Source organism: Osmerus mordax, chromosome 1, assembly GCF_038355195.1.
Source record: "Osmerus mordax isolate fOsmMor3 chromosome 1, fOsmMor3.pri, whole genome shotgun sequence".
In the NCBI taxonomy this organism is placed as follows: domain Eukaryota; kingdom Metazoa; phylum Chordata; class Actinopteri; order Osmeriformes; family Osmeridae; genus Osmerus; species Osmerus mordax.
This window is the reverse complement of record NC_090050.1, coordinates 18,079,900-18,101,310: the sequence shown is the minus strand read 5'-3', so window position 1 is coordinate 18,101,310 and position 21,411 is coordinate 18,079,900. Positions and strand designations below refer to the sequence as shown.

Below are 21,411 nucleotides of genomic sequence, written 5' to 3'. Positions count from 1 at the left end.
GATTGTGATGAGTTATGATTGTGTGTGAATGTGCAGTGTTACTTCATGAGATCATCTGCCCATTTAATATTATTTACTCATAGTACCTAAATCTTTTTTTTTTTTTACTTCAAAATTAACTTCACAATAACACACAGCACACTGAATGCACATACAGTAGGTGCAATTATTTGTGATGCAATAACATGCATTCTCCAATGGAACATAAAGCGTTAGGATTTGTTGTTGTCAAGCTGTATTATTATCATCACACTGATTGAGTCAATTCAATTATGCAACTAAATGCATCTGTAGTTTATAGCACAACAGTGTTACTATATCTTCTCTGTGACTTATTTTTGCCTCGTTGGGCCTTGTGGACTTAATCCTCACTCTGGAATCTCTAATGTTTGATAAACCTATCTGTGGCATAAATGCATGATTTACTACAGCAGTTTCAGCACAATTCTTTCCAAAGCATACATTCAGTTTATGTTCTCTCATGACCTCCCCCACGGTACTTGGAATGGATCTCTGCATGCTCTGTCTATGTGTTAGATTTGATACTCAGTATACGATGGTACCCATTAGTATCCAGACACCCTACTGTAACCAGCATGTTTGCACTGGTTGTCCACTCCCCTGTGCTTTGGAAAATTGTGTCATTCTGTCAACCAATCTGTGTGTCTGTTGGCAAGTGTACAGGAACAATAACAGAGCTGTTCCCAATGCATGAGCAATATGTATGGTTAACATTTGGGGAGGGAAATTATCTCCTGTTATATGTGAATGGCAGCTAAAGAAAGCATGAACATGGCCATATTATTTAAAGGGTGTATCATTAACCACCAAATATCAAATAATACATTTTTGATTGAACTTCTGAAGATACAGTATGCTGTAGATAAAATACATCAGGAAACTACCACTGCTACTACTACACTACTGAATGTAACAATTGAATATGTATGTGGTCCCTTGAAGATACCAGCTGCAAAGTAGGCCTACACTATTTACAAAAGCCTGCACTAAGTATTGTATTAAAATACATTTTATGGAAATAATGTGTTTGAATGAATAAAGTATGAAGTTGGAAATACAATATGATCATATCAGTCATTACACACAGTTGTTAGATGTTCAAATATATTATTGTACATAGACAACTACATACAAAACATGCATCCATTAGACAGAAAAAATACATTAACACTAAATTTTGCATGTAAATTCAAATATCTGATGTTTCAGAGACCAACACTCATTTGGTTCACATTCATTTACACCAAGGTTTTCTTTTTCAGCCCTCCTTGTGGCAAGGTGTTAATAATGAGAACTGGATCCAGCTTGTTAAGGCCCAGCCACCAATCAGGCACTCGTTAGTGCAATCCCATATGTTCTCCCCCACCTGGCCCTGGACGAGAGAGGCAGAGGCTTCAGGAAGGATCAGGGCCCAGGGCTAGGCCTTAGGGAACTAAACATCCATGTGTGGTATAAGCCTCTCATTATGCTACCGCCTGCTCGACATTCAGGCTATCCACAATTAAATATAAACCCTTCACAATGTTTGTGCTTAACAACTTATTGTATTAAACGGTATAGGTGTAACATAAACAGTGAATATGTATATTTCAAAATGTAAATCTATTGTCTTATTGCATAGTATTGTCTTGCAAAAGTCATGGAATAAAACTCTTACACCAAATACATTAAGGCTATAAAGATTTGACTTGCTTTATTACACACGGGACCTTAAAATAAACTGAAACAATAGGACTTGACTTAATCATGTTAAACCAGGTTACAGCGACATTTCATTTTCACTGCTGAAACAATAAACAAATGTCCAGTAGCGAAGCATGTGCAATGTAATAAAATGTACTGATGAGACTTAAAGCAAATAGCCCATCCCTTAGAAAGGGTTTGCAAACACAACACTGCATTATCCAGATTTAAACGAATCAAGGTGACAGATTTGAGAATTTATGAAAATAAGACATATTTACACCATGATAGGTTTTCATCAGTTTACATGGGAGTTCTCATTAGAAAGCTTAAAGGCAGATGCACACAGTGACAGCTTCCTGTCAGAACACTGCTGATGGCTGACAGATGCCCAGAGTGGCCATCTGTTCTGCATAGTATAGCATACCATGCATAGCGATAAAACACTAGTAAACTGGTGTGAACTTGATGCGTGACTGTAACAATGCAATGCATGCAAACCACCTGCCTGTTATAGCATGGTTTAAGACTGAATGAAAATCCTGCATGTTACTTGCTTATCAAGTTAACATTCTACCATTTGAAGAATTAAACGATTTAGCAAACAAATTAAAAACGAATAAACAACGTGTAAACAATGTGTTAATAAGTGTAGACAACAACAAAACATGTTTGATATTTAGCATTCAACTATCTTAATTGACAATCAAAACCCCTTATGGTAGACAAAAAGCCATCTAAATAGTTTATGTTCATTCCACACTTAAGTCTGCTTTCCAATCGGTTCAAATAAAAAATAAATAGGCCGACACATAACCTTTAAGTTGAAAAGGTTAAAAGTCACATCAAGATCCATTGATAGGGAATTATTTTCAGATCTTCCACCACTTAAATCAATTGCTTCCCATCACTAATTTGGGTATCCATCATTCCAATTCCTGTAGGTTGAACAGTTCACAGGATGAAATATGTGCCAGAATTGGTTCAGGTGGAGGTCAAAGATTCGACTTGGGTCCACTGTTGACAGGAATAGCCCTGAGCTCAGTCCGCATGCACAGGTACTCTCCAATAACCGCCATCAAAGCCATGCAGGCTACATTGACAAGCCACCAGGAAAGGGCTGCTGGGAGATGTGCGTTATATATCCAACAGCCAATCATATGAAAGAAGTGGACAGTGACAGTGAAATCAAGACACTGCTTTCCTCGACGGATGAAAAACCACAGACCAAGGGCACTGAGGAAACAAAGGCAGGTGCATTATAAATAAAGAGTTCATGTACAAACAAGAGTCAGAGGCATGGTGCATGAGGCATGGTGTTTAAATAATAGCTAGTGGATCAGTCAATGATAAACTCATCCACTTACCAGGTAAGTGAGTTCAAGATGAATGCCATCATTGACAGCCTGCCTTGCATTGTTGCAAACCCAAGCACCTGCAAGTACAGAATAATGTCATAACATGTCTGATGCCATGACTGACTTGGAAACTAAACAATCATTCATTTTCAGGACTTACCTCATAGCTGAAGATCTGGTCCAATGACCTATTGGTTTGCACAAGACTGTCCACTCCAGCCAACCACAAACCCAGGAAACTGTAGTAGATGCACTGCATCAGTACTATCTGTGACACAATGAGGATTGGGTCCCAGATGTAGCTGCGGAAATGACTGGCCATCTCAGAGCTGCAAATTGGGACACAGGTCGCCCAATCTGCTTGACTGTCAATAGTACCAGCGTATTTAGACGTATGCAACCAGTTTAGGATCTGAAATGACAAACAATATTCTAGTTAGACTTCACGTTTAATCTGCATTAAACATTATGATTGGACAAATAGACTATGCTACGGTTCTGGAGCTCAGTCCCACCACAAATTTGTTCCACTACGAGTAAGCTTTAGCTAGCTAGTTAACGGGCGTCTTTACCCGCTAGCTAGCTAGCAAGCTAATATTTACCAAAGTTTAAAATGTTGACACCAATTCGAAAGCGTTCCAGGTAACGCTAGCTATTTTATATATATCTTATCACGTTAAACTAACCTAGTTCATAATCGGCTACTGGACTCACGATATATGGCGAAAGTAGCTGTACGAACGTGGTCAATAGCCACCTATGTTTCTGATGCTAACTTATGTTAGCTTTAAACGCCTGGTTGGTGTTAGTGGTCCTAATGTCATGAGGCGAGACGGCTGGCTAACTATGGCTAATACGCTCGCAAGCTAAGGCTATCGATTGTCATCTGAGCTTCCTTCCTTACTAGCACAGCTCGAGAAGAAAATGACAGTGAACTTCACCTGTTAGTACACTGTTGTAGGCTAATCATCCAACATCAATTCTCAAAAGTTCCTCTCATAGCTTTGACTACATAATTGACCAAACAGCTAGCTAGCGCTAGCTAACAAAGTGAGCTGTCAACAGAAACAACCCAACCGGAAGTGATTGTTCTGCGCTGAGCTACTTTTTCCGTCACTCTTTAACTGGCGACAAATACTTTACGTGAGGAACAGTCTATGCCTCAAACGGTGGTCAGACTTAGTACTTTTAGAAGACTTTAGAATTTCAGTGATTTACTATAGTTAACTATAGCGCCACTTCCAGTGCAGAAGACACAGTCAAGTCAGAGCCTGTTTAAGATATTAAATATTAACATACTAGACATTCTCTGGTAAAGCCCAGAATGTGTCGGAAGTTGTGCAAGACAGGTCGAAGGTGACTGCATGAGTATAAAATGTTCCTGAAGCGTTTAATCTACCATTGTACGGGTTAGTAGAGCAGACCTGATCCTGCTTACTTCAGGGTGGTAAAACAACTTTAAATCATAAAAAAAAAAAAGTTCTTCACTTGATCATTTTAAACAGTAAACCATTTCTCATGGTTAACTTGAAACCATAATTCTAAAAGCGCATGTGTGTGCGTCAGAAATGTGTAAACTCTGAAATGTATGTTCTTCAAAGGATCAACATCCACAGGATGGTGACATGCCTTCAGCATGGTTTGGGTAAGGGAAAAATGGATTACAGTTTTAATATATGTTCATATGCAACTTTGAAATGTGTGCAAAGTAGAGGTGGGAGTGGGTGGTGATTATGTTTTCTGATTTGCATTTAACTCTGTATAACTCGACTGTCATCTCAGTATGCCTGCGCCTCGTCCATTAATTGTATATAGGGGGACAAGTTAAATGCTGAGTTATATGTTATACTAAAATGGTTGAAATGCGTGAGAAATACAAGGTGTTACGTGAGACTTGAGAGCTCTGTTATTAGGCCTATATGTACAATACGCTGAATTAACCCTGTAAGACCCGATTTAAAATTTCAACATCACCTTTAGCTCTCCAAAAAACACAATTGAAAATAAGAATTTTTTTGAACGACATAATCAATGGGTCCTATTGTCTTGCCTTGCAATGCTATTGGATACATTTGGTCTTTCAAAAAAACAATTATCAATTAAAGAGCTAAAGGTGATGTTGTAATTTTACAAGGGGTCTTACAAGGTTAAGGACTTTAACAACTGCTTTCACCATTGAAATGTTGTCTTATTTTTCATCTGGTTACATATAGATATGTATCAACCTTTTTAAAAGTTACTTTTACATACGCATTCTGTAACTGATATGCCATGTAGTCCTACGTAGTCCTCAAAATGTACATGTTTTTTTCCACCTCAGCGATAACCCGCTGGGGGAGCAACTGCAGACCAGCACCTCTTTTGACCATTTCACCCACTCGATCCCTCATCGATGACGAGGTTACCATAGAAGGGCGTTACCTTCCCCCATTCTGTCGTATCACCATGCGTGCATGCTTGCAAAGCGAGGATGGTGACCTATGGGAGACACACTCCCACTACAATACAGATAAGAATGGCAGAGTTAACTGTGAGATATGCAACTTATTATAAATTTCAAAGGCCATAATTTCTGAATCTGTCACATGATCTCTTACTCTCTATTTCTCAACCTCACAGTGACCAGGGATGTGTCTGTGGGGGGTTCATATGTGGGCTGTGAGCCAATGGGTTTATTCTGGAGCTTGCAGCTTGCACATGGGGAAAGAAAGGGTCTGAGGTGGGTAACAGACAAACTAAATATTTCACACACAAACATTATATTTAACAATCAAAAAACACTGAATAGTTCTTCCAATTAATTAAATCAATCCAAGTAATATTGACAGTTCAAATGGAACTCCTGTTCTACAGACTAAGAAAGAAGAATGTTGAGACACCGTACCCAATTCAAATATCTATTCTGGATGGTCATGTCACATTTGAAGATAATAATAATAATAACCAGGAGCTGGCAGCTGTCACTGTAGAACGCTGGTACATGGCTCCAGGTGTCAGAAGAATGGAAATACGACAAAACGGAATAGTGGGGACCTTGTTCCTACCCCCCGGTGAGCATTGGTTGGCTATAAACAGGAAAGTATAAGTGAATATGCAGTAGCTAATGTGATAACCCCTGATTTATTCCCATAGGCCCAGGCCCATTTCCAGCTATGGTAGACCTATGGGGTATGGGTGGAGGACTGGTAGAATATCGCTCTGCCCTGTGTGCATCCAGAGGCTTTGCAAGTCTTGCCCTTGCCTATTTTGGTCACAGTGACATTCCCGGTCCTCTTAACTGCATTAACGTGGGAGACCAGTACTTTAGGGTAACATTGGTAGTTTGTATCTCACTAGGTATTTCATTCTTGTTTGGTATTTTCCATATTGTTGCCAGTTAGGTTAAAATCAGTTTCTTTACTCATTAATTTTTTCTTGGTTTCTCTACTGTCAGGCAGCATTGAAACTGCTACAGGAACATCCCCAGGTGTGTGGGGATCGGATAGGTGTCATGGGCCTTTCATTTGGAGTCTACCTGTCTCTTAGAATCGCCACTCAGATTGGTTTCAGTGTAAGTTTACTTGGACACCAAATATCTTGGTCCGATGTGAAATACCTTTTAATTTAATTCACCCAGTTTCTCTCAGCCCAGGTGTGTGATTTGTATCAATGGACCAATTGGTAGTAATAACAAGCTATCAGATAATGTCAGCGGTAGCAAAATCTTTGAAGGGTGAGTAGTTGTACAAATGAGAATGTATCTCTGAATTGTTACATAGAATAAATGTATTCAATACTTTTTTTATGCTGTGTTTAAGCTCTAAATGTTGGTATGTTTTTCCCCACATCATTATTGTTTAGTGATCACAAGCACTGGAGTTTCAATGAACAGGGGTATGTCAGTTTCAGAGAAGTTTCCTTACCCAACAACATACCACCAGAGAACAAAGTAAAGGTATAGTATATCTAGGCTAAGGGAATATTTAATGGGTAAGAAATTATCAGAGAGATTTCAGATTTGTAACACCAGCATTGCACCCATCTGTGTCTGTGTGCAGCTTGAGAACCTTTGCTGCCCCCTGCTGTACATTGTTGGCGAAGATGACCTATGCTTTGCAGCAATGGAGAACGCAAATGAGGTTGTTTATGTGTGATAGACTCCACCCTATTGTCCAAAGAGAGGTTGTTCTATTCAACTAGATAATCCTATTTATTCATCTATACATTTGTCCCTAGATTGAGGAGAGTCTTAAGGCTGCAGGAAAATCCCACCTACTTGTTCGTCTGTCATACCCAGGTGCTGGTCACCTGATTGAGCCACCTTATACACCGAATGCACGAGCCTCTATGTTCACCACCAGACCAAAAAAGCGTATGCGTTCCTCCCCATGCACTTCTTTGCACTTATTGTTTTCTATAACATCACATCTCTGACAATGTGAAGTACAAAAAAGAAAAACACGATGAGAGTAAGAAGCTATAGTCTTGTTTTAGAGGGAGACGGTCCTTTCTCTTTTTCTAATTGATCTTTTTCTTGTCTCTGCTGTAGTGATAACACTCTGGGGAGGACACCTCGCTCCCCATGCTGCTGCCCAGGAACACGCCTGGACAAAGATTCTGGAATTTATGGAATGCAATCTAAGAGGGTGAAGAACCCTGAAAAAGGGAAATAATTTAGCATATGTCACTCCTTTTTTCAGATTTGATTGGTTATATCTTGTGTATTAAAAGTACAATAGGAAACATGTGTAAGATAACGACGCCCTCCTAAAGGTGTTAAGCAACACAAACAGCTCAGCGCCAGTAGAATGTCAGTTTCACATTTTTAGAGCAGCCAGCTACTTTCCAGCAAATTATGTTCCAGCCAGCAATCCTGTTACTGACAATTCTTCCTTTGCTTATTTAGTGAAACTACTGTCAATTAAACTTTAGCTGGAGGATAACGCAGAAGAACATTTTTTTTCTATTTTAATTTATTTTATAATGTTCCAAGCTATTTTAAAATCTATTTGGACCATGGTCCCTTGATACCTGGAAGAGGTACACCCAACCCCAAACTGTCACTGATTAAGTTGGTAGGAATTTGTACAGTATACCTGTCTGTCTGACAAAATCTACCTGCGGGTACAAATAAAGTAACCCAAACCTGATGTCTAATTTACTCACGTCTCGTTAAAAAGGGATGATACGACATTTTGCATGAGTGTGTGCCAGCATTTTCACATTCAAAAGCACACTGGTCATTGTCTCATTGAAAAACAGACATACACACTCACTGTAAGAATCTGAAGTCATCCTCTTCAGGTTTATTGCTCACATTATGCCACTAATGTTTGTGGTGCTTTGAAGCAAATATATCGTGACAGGATGTTGTGACCATTGCAATCATGGCAATGAACTCGTGGAAGTCGATCTCCAGGTCTCGATTCTGGTCGAGGTCAGCAAAGAGCTCATCTAGAATTACATCTTCTTTAATTTTCTTTGGAAGGAATATACAGAGAAAGGAAGGGAGTAGGAGGTCAAACTATGCAATTCCATTCATTTTATTCCCAGATTTTCCAGACATAGAAGCAAAGTCATTTTATCCCATTTTTGAATAGTGGATATTTATAAATAAAATAATGTTTAATAACGTACACCGATGTTCATCACGCCTTATACATGTGTAATACATTCATTATAGACCTAATATTACTCACTGTAATGAAGTTACTCAGCTCGTTATTAATAAGATTTTTGAGCTCGCATTTCTTGAGTTTGCATTTGTGGCCGGAGTATTTATGGAAAACTTGGATGATGGTGATCATGGCATTCTCCAGGTCTGACATGTTAATCTGAGATCTGTATGAAAACATTTTCTTTCAGTTAATTTCAAATACACATTTATTAACTTGTGCCTTTTAGTAAACCCTTACCTTTACCCTTACTGTACAATTTGTTCTATGTTGTACTGTAGACACAGCAGAATTAATGGAATGAACTGATTCATAAGGACAATTATAAATGACATTGTCTCATTGAAAAAGCATACACTTTCATTGTAATGATAAAAGTCATCCTCTTCAGGCTTAATGTTAACACAGTGCCACACGGTCACTAATGGTTGCATGCTTAGAAGCAAACTATGTGTGACATGTGATCATTGCAATCATGGCAATAAACTGTTAAATATAAACACTATTTTAAATATGGTAGACGTGGATAAAAACCAACACGGGTAAACTATATTACCATGTTTTGAATCATGTAATGATGGTGTGGGTGTGATTTAAATAGAATATTATTTGTTGTTTATTATGCCAATTTTATTACAAAAAGGTCTTACCTATATGAGGAAACCTTCCTTTTCTGTGGTGTAAGATAGAGATTCTTGCTAGAGACAGCCTGGTAGAGAGTCACTCTTTGATTGTAGCAAAGCACTGGGATGCTTGCTATTCTTCTAATGGAGTGTGGTACCAGACTATAGTCTCTGGCTAACATATCCTTAATGGATACTGGTGGCAATGAGAGGCTTTTCTAGACAATCTGAAATCATCTTCTGCTTAACTCGTCTGGGAAGAAAGTTACATCCCATGTGCATTAGCTTAATGGACAGGAAATAATTTAATAAAGGCCAATTTGGCCTTAGCTCTTCCCACATCTGTTGAAGGCTGCGGACCATGAAAAGCTATTTAAAATGGAATGTGTTTGAGAAGCACTTTTTGTCATATTTGAAGTAATATCTTGATAGCAACCAATACATAAAGGTTTGACGGGAATATTTAGTCAATCCGACAACTGTGGGAGTCGCAAGACTATAAACACAACAAATCATTAAACCGTACTCTGACTAATGATTGGACGGGCTACCTATCTGTCTACCTGCCTACCTGCGCGCACTCTGCCCCTGCACTCATGCGCGTTACTGTAGTTTTGTGGGAGTGACTGGGGGGGATATTTGGTTTGAATCGTGTCAAACAGAAGCTAAAATAGCCAGCTTCGCTAATGTCTTGCCTAACCCAGCTTTAAGACCATTGTTAACCAATTTAAACTCGTATTACTGCATTAATGATGTTTCTACACACCTCTGACTAAACACTTCCAAATGGGCAATGCTATGGATAAGATGTTGCAAAAACATTTAAATGATAAACTAATATAAACTTTATAAAATGTCACATACTCGACTGATGTTACACATTTTAGGGCTGCATAATCATATTTGGATGTATTCAGTATTTGTTTTAGGGAAAGGTTTTTAATCTATGAGAAATGTTTAGTTTCAATGGAGTGTGCTTTTTAAACTCCGCCCACATCGGCTACGAAGCTTTCTTGTCAGAGGAAAATTTACGCCCGCCCTATAATACGAAACATCTGCATCGACGTAATCAATCCAAAGATCTTCTAAAACTTTTCAGTTCACAGCTCCGTTTAACGGTAAGGCATTTATCAACGCTATTTGTGTATAAACTGTCAGTTCGTGCTTTCTGGGCGACGCGGGAAAGACGTTTGCTCTGCATGACACACAGGAAACATTTGCTGCTTGGATCCCAACAGGCCAGCTACCAAGGGCAAAGGAAATACCAATACGTTTTAGCGGCAGCCTGAACCTTTTCGGTGAGAGCAATTATTTTGCACCTATTCGTGTGCCTATTAGTATTTTTATTCTGACATTCATAGCTTTTGCTCATAGGTGCCGTAAAGACATTATCTGATGATTACAGATAGGTTATGACGTTCAGGCACTGCTGACACCACATTACGAGATACCCGCAATATTTGTTATTTAAAAAGTATTCAATGTCCCGTCGTAGGCACCCATATCTTTGTGATTTGCTCCTGTGTTTGTTAATATTTGTAGAGAATTCTCAGTACACTAAACATTTTCAGAGATGTCCTGATTTCATTCTATACTTAGATACACCCTAGAGATGGAAAAAACAAGCTCACAACCACAGTCTCTCTCTCTCTCTCTCTCTCTCTCTCTCTCTCTCTCGCTCACACATACACACCACAACTTCACCTGCATTCCTAAACAGCAGTACCAAATCTGTCTTCAGGTCTTTTGAATTGTTCACCTTTTCCCCATCCTTTCACCTCCCATACCCCCATAACTTCTCTCTCATGTTCTTCTTCTGTCTGTCTGTCTCTTTCGTTCATGTCTCAGTCATGGCTGATCTGCTGAGACTGCTCCTGCGGGTGGCTGAGAAAGCAGCTAATGTGGCCCGGGTCTGCAGACAAGAGGCCCTTCTCTTTCAGCTGCTCGTTCAAGAGAAGACTGGAGAGGACAAGAACAAGAAGTTTGTTCAGGACTTCAAGACACTGGCAGATGTGGTGATTCAAGAAATGATCCGCCATGATGTTGGAACTCAGGTAGAGCTTAAAATTTTCAGAAGCATCATCATTTTATTTTACTATATACTGTGGTTGATTTAAGCCCTAAGCCTTAATTCTTCCCCTTATTTCTTTAGTTTGATGAAATGATTGGCTTTATACATGGCGAAGAGTCGAACAAGTTTGAAAATGGACTAGGTTAGTAATGACAGTTTAATAACAACAGAACATACCTCTAGCATCCCCTGTCTTTTTCTATTGTTGTCATCTGACTAATAGTGTGTGTTCCCACCAGGGGAGAGCGTGACAGTAACAGTATGTGTTACGGAAGAGGAGACAGCAGCTCTCCTGGCTACAGTGTTGGATGGTGACCATATGGCAGCATCTCTCTTGGCTCGGGCCATCCACCAGGATCCAGTGGCAATCACAGACATAAGCACAGAGACCCTCAACATGCCCCTCAGTCCCACAGACCTGGGTATCTGGATAGACCCAATTGGTACCGCCCATTCCTGTGTTAGCCCAAAAGCAAAAAGTAAGGCAAATCACAGGTGGACCTTAACATTTTACATTTTAAAATTCAGTGTCCTTTTTTGTGTGTTTTTAGATGCTACCAGTCAGTATATTGAGGGTCGTGAGGAGGTGCTGGTGGAGGGGCATCTGTCTCCATCAGGTCTGCAATGTGCCCTGGTTCTGATTGGAGTCTACCTCCGGGCCACAGGGGAACCTGTCATGGGTGTTATAAACCAGCCCTTCCACCACAAAGACTCAACAGGGGGGTACGTTTTAGCCCCAAGCTTTACCATTTGACTGAATATAAAACTACTTATCTGCTCTTTGAGAAGAATTACACTTTTATAGCATCTTGTTGCTTTCATTGTCAGTAAAAAGGAAAACTGTATAGGCAGTGATACATTATATAAAATGTTCTTGTTTTAGATGGAAGGGACAGCATTTCTGGGGTGTGTCGTATGGGAGCTTCAAGGCCTGCTCAGTGGACCGACCTAAAGACGGAACCAAAGAAAGCACAGGAGGAGGGGGGATATCAGTGGTCCTGAGCTCTAGTGAGAAACAGGCAGTGAAGGAGGCCCTGACCCCACTGTGTGGCCTAGACAGGCTCATGTATGCCTCTGGAGCAGGCTACAAAATCTTGTGTGTAATCCAGGGTCTGGCTGACATCTATGTACTCTCTGAAGGCAGCACCTTCAAGTGGGACTCCTGTGCTCCTCATGCCCTGCTCCGGGCTTTGGGAGGGGGGATGGTTGACCTGGCGGAGTGCCTCCGTTCCAGTTCTGGAGAGAAGGGTCATCAAGAAGAACTGACTTACCACCGACCCCACAAAGAGAGCCCTGGGGCAGACCGCTGGGCTAACCAGGGAGGCCTGGTGGCCTATCTAGACAGTAAACTACTCCAAAGAGTCATTCAGGAACTAAAAGGAAAGTTTTAATTGAAGTGGCAATGTTTAGTACAGGTTTAGGCTTGCTGACTGCTAGGATATCTGTGTTTTATATCAACAATGATGTGCAAGTTCTTTTTCAAATTGGAGACATGTATATGTAAATGTGAATATTCTTAGAAATGTTAACATTTATTGAACTGTAAACTACTGTATTTGGGATGAATGTCTCATCACATTGTATTGTAAGTTGCTCTGGATAAGAGTGTCTGCTAAATGACTAAATGTGTTGAATATGCATTTAGAAGTTCACTTGTAATTAGGTAATATCTTATGGCAAAACATTTTTGAATAATGTGGAACTCCTTCATGAATGGTCAACTGTCTGCTATACAGATGTTTAATAATATATCATGGCAACCCAATAAGATGTGTGGTAAGTACCATAAGTGTATCCTTTTTGACAATAATGGTGTGTGAACAAGGCAAGCGTGGAGAAGAATCAAATGAACCAGTTCGGAATTTGCAAGTCCAGAAAATGCCTTTTATGGAGCAGAGCTGTAAGAGACAGGCTATACACAGGCTTTTTTCCCCTCAACAAAGCTCTGAATATGTCAGGTCACAAAGCTCTGTGAATTCATTAGGTCACAGAAAAAGCCAAAGGAGGAACATCCATAGCATCACTCTTGGTTTACAGTAAATTGGGATTAGACCAATTTGAGGTAACAGGATGTACGGCTAATACTTTACTGAGTTGACCCTAGATGCATGTCACAAAATAAAAAGTTGCTCTAAAAGGTTAAATAAATATATAACTACATATATTATAACTTAACAGAAGAACATAAAAAAACATCAAGATCTACAATATTTTTTTGGGAAATCAACTTTAATATGAAAACCAGAGAAAGCAGAAAATTAACCAAACAGTGATGCTTTATCATTAAATTAAACTTGTTAGCCAACTCATAACTCCACCATCCCTTGGAGAACATACACATTAAACCCTGATGATTGTCTGATTTTTTGCAATTTTCTTTTTGCATATTCTGTTTGAAATATAAAAATGAAACATTATTCATCTATGTGGTTGGCTCGTTCATTAGCAGGCTCACTTCATAAACGTGCTTCTTCCGACTGCTACTTATACCATAATGTACATTCTTAAGTCAATTAGACATCTAAACATCACAAGTGACATTGTAGCCTAAAATAAAGATTTAATAAAATCTATAATACCTCCATTAAAAAAAAATCGAATGATCACTTGCATTGCAAACATTTTCACCTCAAGGAAAGCAAATTAACATGTGCAACAGGAGACCCTCATTCCACTTTACCAAACAACCACAGAATGACAAAAAGGTGCAATAGAACTGAACTCAAACCAACTATATCAATCTTCTAATTTTAGATTGTCATGTTTAAGCAGAGGTGCTATTCATGACTGGAGATTGACCCCATGCTTTAAATATGAACTAAATGAATAAACTGTTCCAAAATGTTTGACTTTTGAACATAAGACAGGTTATGAATATAGGAATAAGTTTGGGCGCTATACTCATTGACAATTTAAGGGATGAGAGGCAGTCGTGTCTTATCCTCACGCCCTTAGTTTTATAGGACTTTTACAGGCTTTACATCTTGCTTCTAACAAATCATTCTTAGAAGCAAGACTTACCCCCTGAGCACTGGCTCACATGGCTTGAGTCATGGTCCTCTGATACAGAAAGAGGGTTTTTTCCTGGACACAGTATACATAATCTCATACTACTGAATTACTTTTCTTTTTTATACTTTAGACTTGTATGTCCAGGAAACTTAGCAAGACATGCAGTTTGGTGCAACAGATGAACCTCTGTAGTTCTAAATTCTTTATGATACCGTATAGCCAAAAAATGTTACAGGATTGAAAACTGTTGTTTACACTCACCAATACCTATTTGAAAACTTCCTTCTATTATGTAATGTCAAAGAGCATGTTTGTCAAATGTTCAATGTTTTGACAGGCATATTGTGCATACAGCATTGGAGCACTGATATCAAAGCCTGACAGAGATGCTGATTGATCTCGATTGAAACTTAAATTCAAAAGAAACATTACAAATGTTACAGACAATGAAACTTTCTTTAACTTTCATTCAAAGCAATAAATGGCAGAACAGCAATTGCTCAAATGATAACCTTATTTATCAATTGATCAAAGAAGGCAACGAGTGGAAGGGTGTGCGAGTTAAAGCCACATGGGCAGTCGGGTTGCCCTTAAGAGAATGTTCTCCAAGGCTTGGAATAGAGCTGTCACTAATGACTACTTTGGTAGTTAACTATTCTGTTGATTTATCTAATGTCTCAGATAAAAAATAAAGCGTTATTTAATAAATAAATAAAACTTCCTTTCGAACCTTCAAGTCCCCACAGCGTCCATGAAAGCCCATTCTACACAATGTAATTGTGAGAAAAAAACATTACAATGTGTACAATGTAATTTGGTCTAGAAGATTAGAAATGAGGTCTATAAGAGTAGAAAAACTGATTCATTATATCTATAAAATTCAAATTCTGTATATTTGAAAATAAACCAGTGTTTTTCGTAAGTAACTCAATTAATGGACAGAATAGTCCAGTACTAAAAATCGTACTTAGTGACAGCCCTAGTTTGGAGCTTTTTGATCCATAAATTTGGCTGATTCCAATTGGCCACAATTAGCCCTCTCAGCTCCACGTTTCATACAGCAGAAACTGAGAGCTGAAAGGGAGACTAAAGCCAAAAACTAAAAGTTAAAAGTGATAGAACTGTAATGATGCAATCATGCATGCAATGCAGGATTTGGCAGGAAAGTCAGACCTAGAGCATTATGTTGTCCTTATAGCATTAGGCTTGATGTCGGTGGCGGGGCTACAGCACAAAACAACATATTGATAACATGAAATTTGAGTCAGTCAACAAAAATGCCAATTCCTAACCCTACAATACTTAATACTTCATGGTCCAGTCTTTCCTTTCTCCTTTGGCTGGCTCCTCTGTGTTGTCTGTCTGTGTTTGGCAGTCCTGACCACCTGAATCTTCCTGAGTTTAACTCATGTAGGGCAGGTCTGGGTCTACCGACAGCGAAAGGCGAAAGAGACAAACATGGCATCTGTTTGTAGTGTCCCTGTGTTGCTATGGTGACTCATCATTTTGTCCACCGGGTTCACCTCTGGAAGGGCTTCCGAACTTTCTTCCTCCTGCGGGGCGGTTTGCCAGCCTCTGTCCAGGTCTCACTGGGCTCTGGTCTCTGCCCCCCAGGCATGAAGAAGCCAGTCTGAGGTGGGGGTGGTGTGAAGGGTCCACTAGGTCCAGCACCAGGGGGGTGATGGGGGGGCGGTCCTGAGGGGAAAAAGCCCCCATTTGCAGTCAAGTCACTGGGGGGCCCACCCTGGAAGATTCGGTTGAAGAAATCCTGCAAATCAGCAGGACTGCTTGGACCTGGTGGATGCTCTGAGGGTGTCCTGGAGGGTAAATAAATAATGATGAGATGGGAAGCATATCTTATGTAACTAGAAGAGTTCTGTTAGCAGCATCCATCCAAGGACAGCATCCATCTAAACTATGAAAGAGACTCTAAATATGGATGACCTCAGCTATGCTTCATATTTAATTTGTAATTTACATTCTTTTCTATTTCTAGGATCAGAAATGACCATAGTGTTCCCTGAAGTGTCAGTATAATCTAAATAAAGCAAATGGGCTCATTTCACTGTCACTTAATGCCCTTGTACTCTGGGGACAAACCGTTGGCGTGTTGAGCTGCCATTGTTCTTGGAGCCAAAGGAGATGTGGTAGGGCACACGGTGTGTGTCAGGAGAGATTCCTATCCTCTGGCAACCAGCCCACTCTGAAAGGGAAGGAGAGGGTGACACTAATTAGTAAGGTATTAGAAGCCAACGGCAAAGTCTCAATTGAAATCTAGTGCCCCTGTAAGAGACCAACTCACGTTTCACAGAAAAAAGATGGCGTGACATAATGCAAACAATACATTTCTAATGGTACCTGTGATGTCATAGACCTTGCCATCCATACAGGCAAAGTATGTGATACGTAGGCCTAGCATGCTGGACTCGGCCCACAGGTCTCCTTCCTCTGCACTGTGGCGACGATTACACTCGGCACAGAACCTGGCCTCTGCAGGCTCCCGGTCCATCTCAAACCTCCTGTACACAACAGGCCGGCAATATTTATATAATGCCAGATTGGTATGTGTTGTAGTGAAAGAAGCTTTACGCCAACTAATATTCAGAATATATTGCCACAAGAACGACTTACCTGTGCTTGCCTTCACACTTTGTGCACATCATGGTGTTCATGGCTTCCTTCAAGTCATCCTGTAGTTTGGTGAGGAACTCGTTCATCGACTTTGAGAGTTCCGTTGCTGCCATCCGCTTCCTGTATGGTAACAGACCTATTGTGATGTCCTTTGCTGTGCAATTGTGGCAATTAGGTATTTCGTCTCGCAATTTAGTACAGCATTTCTATGCTTTGAGTTTGTCTAAACTTACATCTCATACTCTCTTCGTGTTTCTGGGTTACTAACGACATCCCAAGCAGCCCTCAAGACCTTGAAAGCCTCCCCAGCTCGAGGGTGCTTGTTCTTATCTGGATGGACCTAAAAGAGAAAGATGGACGGAGAAAGAGGGATAGACAAAAGCATGCCCATTTTGAAAGAGACTCCAGTTGGAACATGTATAGTGATGATTTCTTTAGTTTTATATTGTAACATGTATTAAGTTACATTCTCAAGTATTTAAGTTGTATTGCTAATAACATTTTCCCTAAAGACATACTTGGACAGCCAGCTGTCTGTAGGCCCTCTTCAGCTCTGCTTCAGTGGCATGGGCCTCCACTCCCAGCACTGTAAAAGGGTCCAACTCATCCTCAGGTACAAGAGCTAAGGCCAGCAGTCTGTCCAGTTCCTGTCCAGACTGAAACCTTCCAGTCCCACCAGGTGACTCAGGTGTGGACTCAGGCACCTGTGTTACTCTCCTCTTGAACCAGCCACTAACTCTCTCTGCCATAGAGGCCACCCCTTTCCAGACCCTGGAATCCTGCATGGCAGTCCACACCCGCCTACCCCTTTCACCACCCAGACGCACCAAAGTGTTTTTGGCCCAATGGGTTCCCCGCAGCACCACAGAGCAGAATAACCCAAAGTAGGATGCAGAAGCCTGTTGTGCCCCCCTAATTGACTTCAAACTTGTATTTATTAGGACTGTCACAATATCTCTTGCCCAATCCACTGTGCGCCCTGCGTCTGCCTTCATCCCAGGGAGGTCTGTCATCTTTGCTAGAAGCTGGGACCCGAAGTCATAGAGCACCACTGCTCCTGTCTCAACGCAAACGCCGCAATGGTGCGTCACTGTGACAATGAGCTCCACCACCATATGTATGCAGGAGATGCACCAGGGACTGAGCGACTCAGACATTAGCTCCCTCAAGGTCAGGGCCAGTTGGGTGCCCATTCGCCTGCGGCCTCTGCCCTGATGGTGATGGTGGTTGCGTCTCCGAGCCTGTTTGTGCCGACCACCGCTAGACGGTAGGGACCCTTTAGGTGGGTAGGATGGGGCAGTGGAGGAAGATGTAGTGTGGCTAGTATGTTCTGTGGTTATTCCCCCTCCACTGTTACGAGGTCTGCCTCTCCTCCCGGCTCCCTCCCTCCTTAATCCAGACTCTCCATTCATGTGCTGCTCCTTTCCAGCTTCATTTTGACTTCCTTCTTCCGCTTCCTCCTCTGTTTCTCTACCCCACAACTCCTGTTGTCCCACTATTGTTTCTGGCTGTATCCCAACTTCCTCTTGAGCCTCTGGAGTCACACTTAACTCAACATCTATGTTCCCAAAAGTGTCCTCAAAGGTGACAGGGCTCTGTGTATCCTGAGGGTATGATCCGAGATTGTCTGTAAATTCTGCCTCTGGAACTGCCTCATCCAAAACATCAGCCTCATCCTCCCTAGCTTCCCTCTCATTGGGTGTGAACTTGGAAGATGAAAGGGGCACATCTGAGAGGATGGTTTTTTCAACTCCTGTCATGCTTTCCATCTCCCCTTCAGCCACGCCTATATCCATCTTACTTTCAGTTTCTCGAATAAAGAGCTAGGACACTACCCACTCTCATTGAAGGTGGTGGCCCTGATTCATTTTGTCAGTTCACGCCTTCACCAAAAGTCCTCAGAAGGGAGAAAGGTCAGAAAAGGATGGCTGCATCCATGAATAGCAGGCTCCATTTTTTATAAAGTAAATACCAATGCAAATGCTTGGCAGATCTTCCAAATAATCAGTCATTACATTTGTTGGATTCCACTGGCCTCATCCAACATCTGAAACTTGCCTGTGAAGAGACATGTAGCTAGTTAGTTTTAACATTACTTACCATCTTAACTCCTAATCAACTTAGGCAAAGCATACCATGTCACGGGGAGATAACTACATACCAACTAGATAGCTAGCACATAGAATAACACTCGATAGATTGCTCATTCAAAACAATGTATTTGCTTTCAATTTGAGCAAGTGCTAGCATTCGATATGAATCGCACTGCATGGGAAGGTTTGCCAAAACGTCTTGGTGCTACATTAGTAGCTATTGCTAGCTTAGTCAGCGTGATGCTACATTTGCATTGTTGAACGTTAGATAGCCCAACTACAGTACGTCAGCTTTAACTAGCAAGGCGATCCTTCTTGGCCCATCACAAGGCGATGTGACACTACGCATTTGTAATTTATGAATTAATTTTCAGCTAACCTGCTAGTTAAGAAGACGATATACGTCTTACTAGTGTGTAGCACGAGCAATTTGTTGTTAAGCTTAGCACGTCACTGCTGTAGTTTCTAAGATTATGTAGCTAGCTAGTGTGTTTAGCTCGGGCAAAGCGCAGAGCTAATTGCGTTCAAAATATATTTAGTGGAGAGGAACAGATGTGTGTTTTGGTGAGCTTGAACCTTGTAAACGTTATGTAAAAAATGACTGATTAACCCATCTATCCTCACGTATGAGAACGTAAAGTATTAAAGATTAGCTACTTGAAAGCGACCATAGATTAAACCAGTGTCAACATGTAAACATTGGCGTGCTGATATGATCGTTTCTCTTCCGACCGTATTGAAAATAATCATAATGTTCTGGTCGAGCCAAAAGGTGAGTTTGGATAGCTACATCAGCAATCTGGCTATCCAGCGTTGACTCAACCTAATAAGGACAAACGGACACAGCACAGAGTAACTCACTTTTCGCTTCCGTAAAAACTGAAAGGGAGACGAGCGACAAATATTTCCTTCGAGTTCGAGGTTTTAACTTGCAACTAGATAGCTAGCTAGCGTGCGAGAGTCAGGTCTTATTGCAGTGCAGCCAAGCTCATCGAATAGGATAGCTAGGCTAGCAGCCTAGGTTTAAGACAAGGCACAACTTAAATCCAACAAGGACTATGTAAATCAGTTTTTGTTCCAACTTACTTCCGTTTTCAATAATTTGTTATCTTCTCAGACAAATATTGTTTACTTTTCAATGGCAGCCGACGTTGCCCTTGTTGCATATAGCGAGCGAGCTAGCTTGTGCTGCAATGTTTCACTTCCAGGGTAGTACTACTGGCATCAGACAGCTCATAACCTCGTTTCCGCTTGCACTGTTAACCCTATTACAGTAGACTGCATTCCTATCCAATCCATGATGCCCGCTATAGCTATACATTCATTAATTATAAATGTATTCGGTTACGGCTAGCATGCTGGGTTAATTAGTTCGAGGTCATGAATAATCTAAATGGTTATAAACTGAGGGTTGGGAATTACATTATTAGGTACTTTCGACATCATGCAGCGCCGGCGTCGCCTGCAGCCGCCTGCAGCCCGGCTGACTTGAAGCAGCCAATGGCATTCTCAACTTCAAGGCAACCGGCTGCAGTCAGCTGTCGGCGCCGCCGGTGCTGCATGAAGTCGAACACACCTATTATTTGTGGGCCTACCCTGTTGGTTTAAGAGGCATAGTTATTTTTATTTATTTTTTATTTAAGTTACTCAAAATTCTCAGCTAGGCTGGGCTACATTCTAAATATTTTGTAGCTACCATTTGTATTTTTTGTGATATTTGTATTTGTTGTAATATTTGTATTTTTTTTATTTTTATATTGTAAATTATGGCAACTATACCTTTAGTATAGTTAGATCTCATCTTTAATTTTTTTAAGATTCTTATATCATTTAGTCATTTAGCAGACGCTCTTATCCAGAGCGATATATGTTTAATGTAAGCACCTTCCTGCCAAAGCAAATTCCTTGTCTGTGCAAACTTTCATGGCGATTTAAAACCCTTTCTGATTCTGAAATAATGCCTGTTCACGTTTTAGTTTTAATGTTGTCGTCTGCCTCTCCTCAACCTATGAACAACACACACCTCTCTGCCCAGGGGTAGGACCAATAGCCATAATTGTGTTTAGCCTTGTTGATAGGCTATAAATAGACTGTAGCCGAGGTTGCTGGTAATGCGCACATGAGAAGGTGTAAGTCACTGTCAACTCCGGACCTACCACGAGGGACAGTTTAGGCCATTATTGGGTCTCCTCTAAGCGTAGGCCCTATCCACAGAATGTTAGTTCTTGTTATTAGACAACTTGGGAGTTTAGGGTGTGGATACAT

General features: G+C 40.7%; 5 protein-coding genes across 9 annotated transcripts; 2 read left to right on the top strand and 3 right to left on the bottom strand.

Moving 5' to 3' along the window:
- Nucleotides 1-1,688: 1,688 nt before the first annotated feature.
- On the bottom strand, nt 1,689-4,304 carry sys1 (SYS1 golgi trafficking protein). Its single transcript, XM_067237908.1, has 4 exons — nt 4,004-4,304; nt 3,223-3,474; nt 3,072-3,139; nt 1,689-2,940 (listed from the first exon to the last, which is right to left on the bottom strand). The coding sequence occupies exons 2-4, from the start codon at nt 3,382-3,384 to the stop codon at nt 2,700-2,702; spliced, it is 471 nt and encodes a 156-aa protein (XP_067094009.1). The 5' UTR covers nt 3,385-3,474; nt 4,004-4,304; the 3' UTR covers nt 1,689-2,699.
- A 105-nt stretch (nt 4,305-4,409) lies between these two features.
- On the top strand, nt 4,410-8,191 carry LOC136944206 (bile acid-CoA:amino acid N-acyltransferase-like). Of its 3 annotated transcripts, XM_067237888.1 has the most exons (12): nt 4,410-4,471; nt 4,664-4,707; nt 5,383-5,592; nt 5,682-5,781; nt 5,916-6,112; nt 6,195-6,370; nt 6,496-6,612; nt 6,689-6,774; nt 6,903-6,996; nt 7,100-7,180; nt 7,278-7,413; nt 7,591-8,191. In XM_067237888.1, the coding sequence occupies exons 2-12, from the start codon at nt 4,680-4,682 to the stop codon at nt 7,689-7,691; spliced, it is 1,326 nt and encodes a 441-aa protein (XP_067093989.1). In that variant the 5' UTR covers nt 4,410-4,471; nt 4,664-4,679; the 3' UTR covers nt 7,692-8,191. The 3 variants fall into 3 exon arrangements, with proteins under 3 accessions (XP_067093989.1, XP_067093980.1, XP_067093996.1); XM_067237879.1 differs by having other exon boundaries at nt 4,440-4,707; XM_067237895.1 differs by lacking the exon at nt 6,195-6,370 and having other exon boundaries at nt 4,440-4,707; nt 6,500-6,612.
- Nucleotides 8,192-8,322: 131 nt separating this feature from the next.
- LOC136944234 (protein S100-B-like) lies at nt 8,323-9,520 on the bottom strand. Its single transcript, XM_067237918.1, has 3 exons — nt 9,367-9,520; nt 8,741-8,882; nt 8,323-8,520 (listed from the first exon to the last, which is right to left on the bottom strand). The coding sequence occupies exons 2-3, from the start codon at nt 8,867-8,869 to the stop codon at nt 8,368-8,370; spliced, it is 282 nt and encodes a 93-aa protein (XP_067094019.1). The 5' UTR covers nt 8,870-8,882; nt 9,367-9,520; the 3' UTR covers nt 8,323-8,367.
- Nucleotides 9,521-10,366: 846 nt separating this feature from the next.
- On the top strand, nt 10,367-13,831 carry inpp1 (inositol polyphosphate-1-phosphatase). Of its 3 annotated transcripts, XM_067238969.1 has the most exons (7): nt 10,367-10,457; nt 10,550-10,637; nt 11,188-11,393; nt 11,492-11,552; nt 11,650-11,853; nt 11,962-12,133; nt 12,294-13,831. In XM_067238969.1, the coding sequence occupies exons 3-7, from the start codon at nt 11,190-11,192 to the stop codon at nt 12,799-12,801; spliced, it is 1,149 nt and encodes a 382-aa protein (XP_067095070.1). In that variant the 5' UTR covers nt 10,367-10,457; nt 10,550-10,637; nt 11,188-11,189; the 3' UTR covers nt 12,802-13,831. The 3 variants fall into 3 exon arrangements, with proteins under 3 accessions (XP_067095070.1, XP_067095067.1, XP_067095069.1); XM_067238966.1 differs by having other exon boundaries at nt 11,650-12,133; XM_067238968.1 differs by lacking the exon at nt 10,550-10,637 and having other exon boundaries at nt 10,439-10,457; nt 11,650-12,133.
- dnajc14 (DnaJ (Hsp40) homolog, subfamily C, member 14) lies at nt 13,826-20,359 on the bottom strand. Its single transcript, XM_067238965.1, has 7 exons — nt 20,233-20,359; nt 17,572-19,111; nt 17,287-17,393; nt 17,054-17,173; nt 16,781-16,941; nt 16,523-16,625; nt 13,826-16,239 (listed from the first exon to the last, which is right to left on the bottom strand). The coding sequence occupies exons 2-7, from the start codon at nt 18,847-18,849 to the stop codon at nt 15,942-15,944; spliced, it is 2,067 nt and encodes a 688-aa protein (XP_067095066.1). The 5' UTR covers nt 18,850-19,111; nt 20,233-20,359; the 3' UTR covers nt 13,826-15,941.
- Nucleotides 20,360-21,411: the final 1,052 nt, after the last annotated feature.

Bases quoted from the DNA above. Each gene is read 5' to 3' on its own strand.
- sys1 (XM_067237908.1), bottom strand. From the start codon at position 3,384: ATGGCCAGTCATTTCCGCAGCTACATCTGGGACCCAATCCTCATTGTG. The intron at 3,140-3,222 runs GTAAGTCCTGAA...CTGTACTTGCAG, and splicing joins ACCAGATCTTCAGCTATGAG to GTGCTTGGGTTTGCAACAAT. The intron at 2,941-3,071 runs GTAAGTGGATGA...TTGTTTCCTCAG, and splicing joins ATCTTGAACTCACTTACCTG to TGCCCTTGGTCTGTGGTTTT.
- LOC136944206 (XM_067237879.1), top strand. From the start codon at position 4,614: ATGTGTGTGCGTCAGAAATGTGTAAACTCTGAAATGTATGTTCTTCAA. The intron at 6,113-6,194 runs GTGAGCATTGGT...TTATTCCCATAG, and splicing joins GACCTTGTTCCTACCCCCCG to GCCCAGGCCCATTTCCAGCT. The intron at 7,414-7,590 runs GTATGCGTTCCT...TCTCTGCTGTAG, and splicing joins CACCACCAGACCAAAAAAGC to TGATAACACTCTGGGGAGGA.
- LOC136944234 (XM_067237918.1), bottom strand. From the start codon at position 8,869: ATGTCAGACCTGGAGAATGCCATGATCACCATCATCCAAGTTTTCCAT. The intron at 8,521-8,740 runs GTGAGTAATATT...TTCCTTCCAAAG, and splicing joins AGCTGAGTAACTTCATTACA to AAAATTAAAGAAGATGTAAT.
- inpp1 (XM_067238966.1), top strand. From the start codon at position 11,190: ATGGCTGATCTGCTGAGACTGCTCCTGCGGGTGGCTGAGAAAGCAGCT. The intron at 11,394-11,491 runs GTAGAGCTTAAA...TTATTTCTTTAG, and splicing joins GCCATGATGTTGGAACTCAG to TTTGATGAAATGATTGGCTT. The intron at 12,134-12,293 runs GTACGTTTTAGC...TTCTTGTTTTAG, and splicing joins CACAAAGACTCAACAGGGGG to ATGGAAGGGACAGCATTTCT.
- dnajc14 (XM_067238965.1), bottom strand. From the start codon at position 18,849: ATGGATATAGGCGTGGCTGAAGGGGAGATGGAAAGCATGACAGGAGTT. The intron at 17,174-17,286 runs GTAAGTTTAGAC...GTTACCATACAG, and splicing joins ACACGAAGAGAGTATGAGAT to GAAGCGGATGGCAGCAACGG. The intron at 16,240-16,522 runs GTTTGTCCCCAG...TTTACCCTCCAG, and splicing joins GGCAGCTCAACACGCCAACG to GACACCCTCAGAGCATCCAC.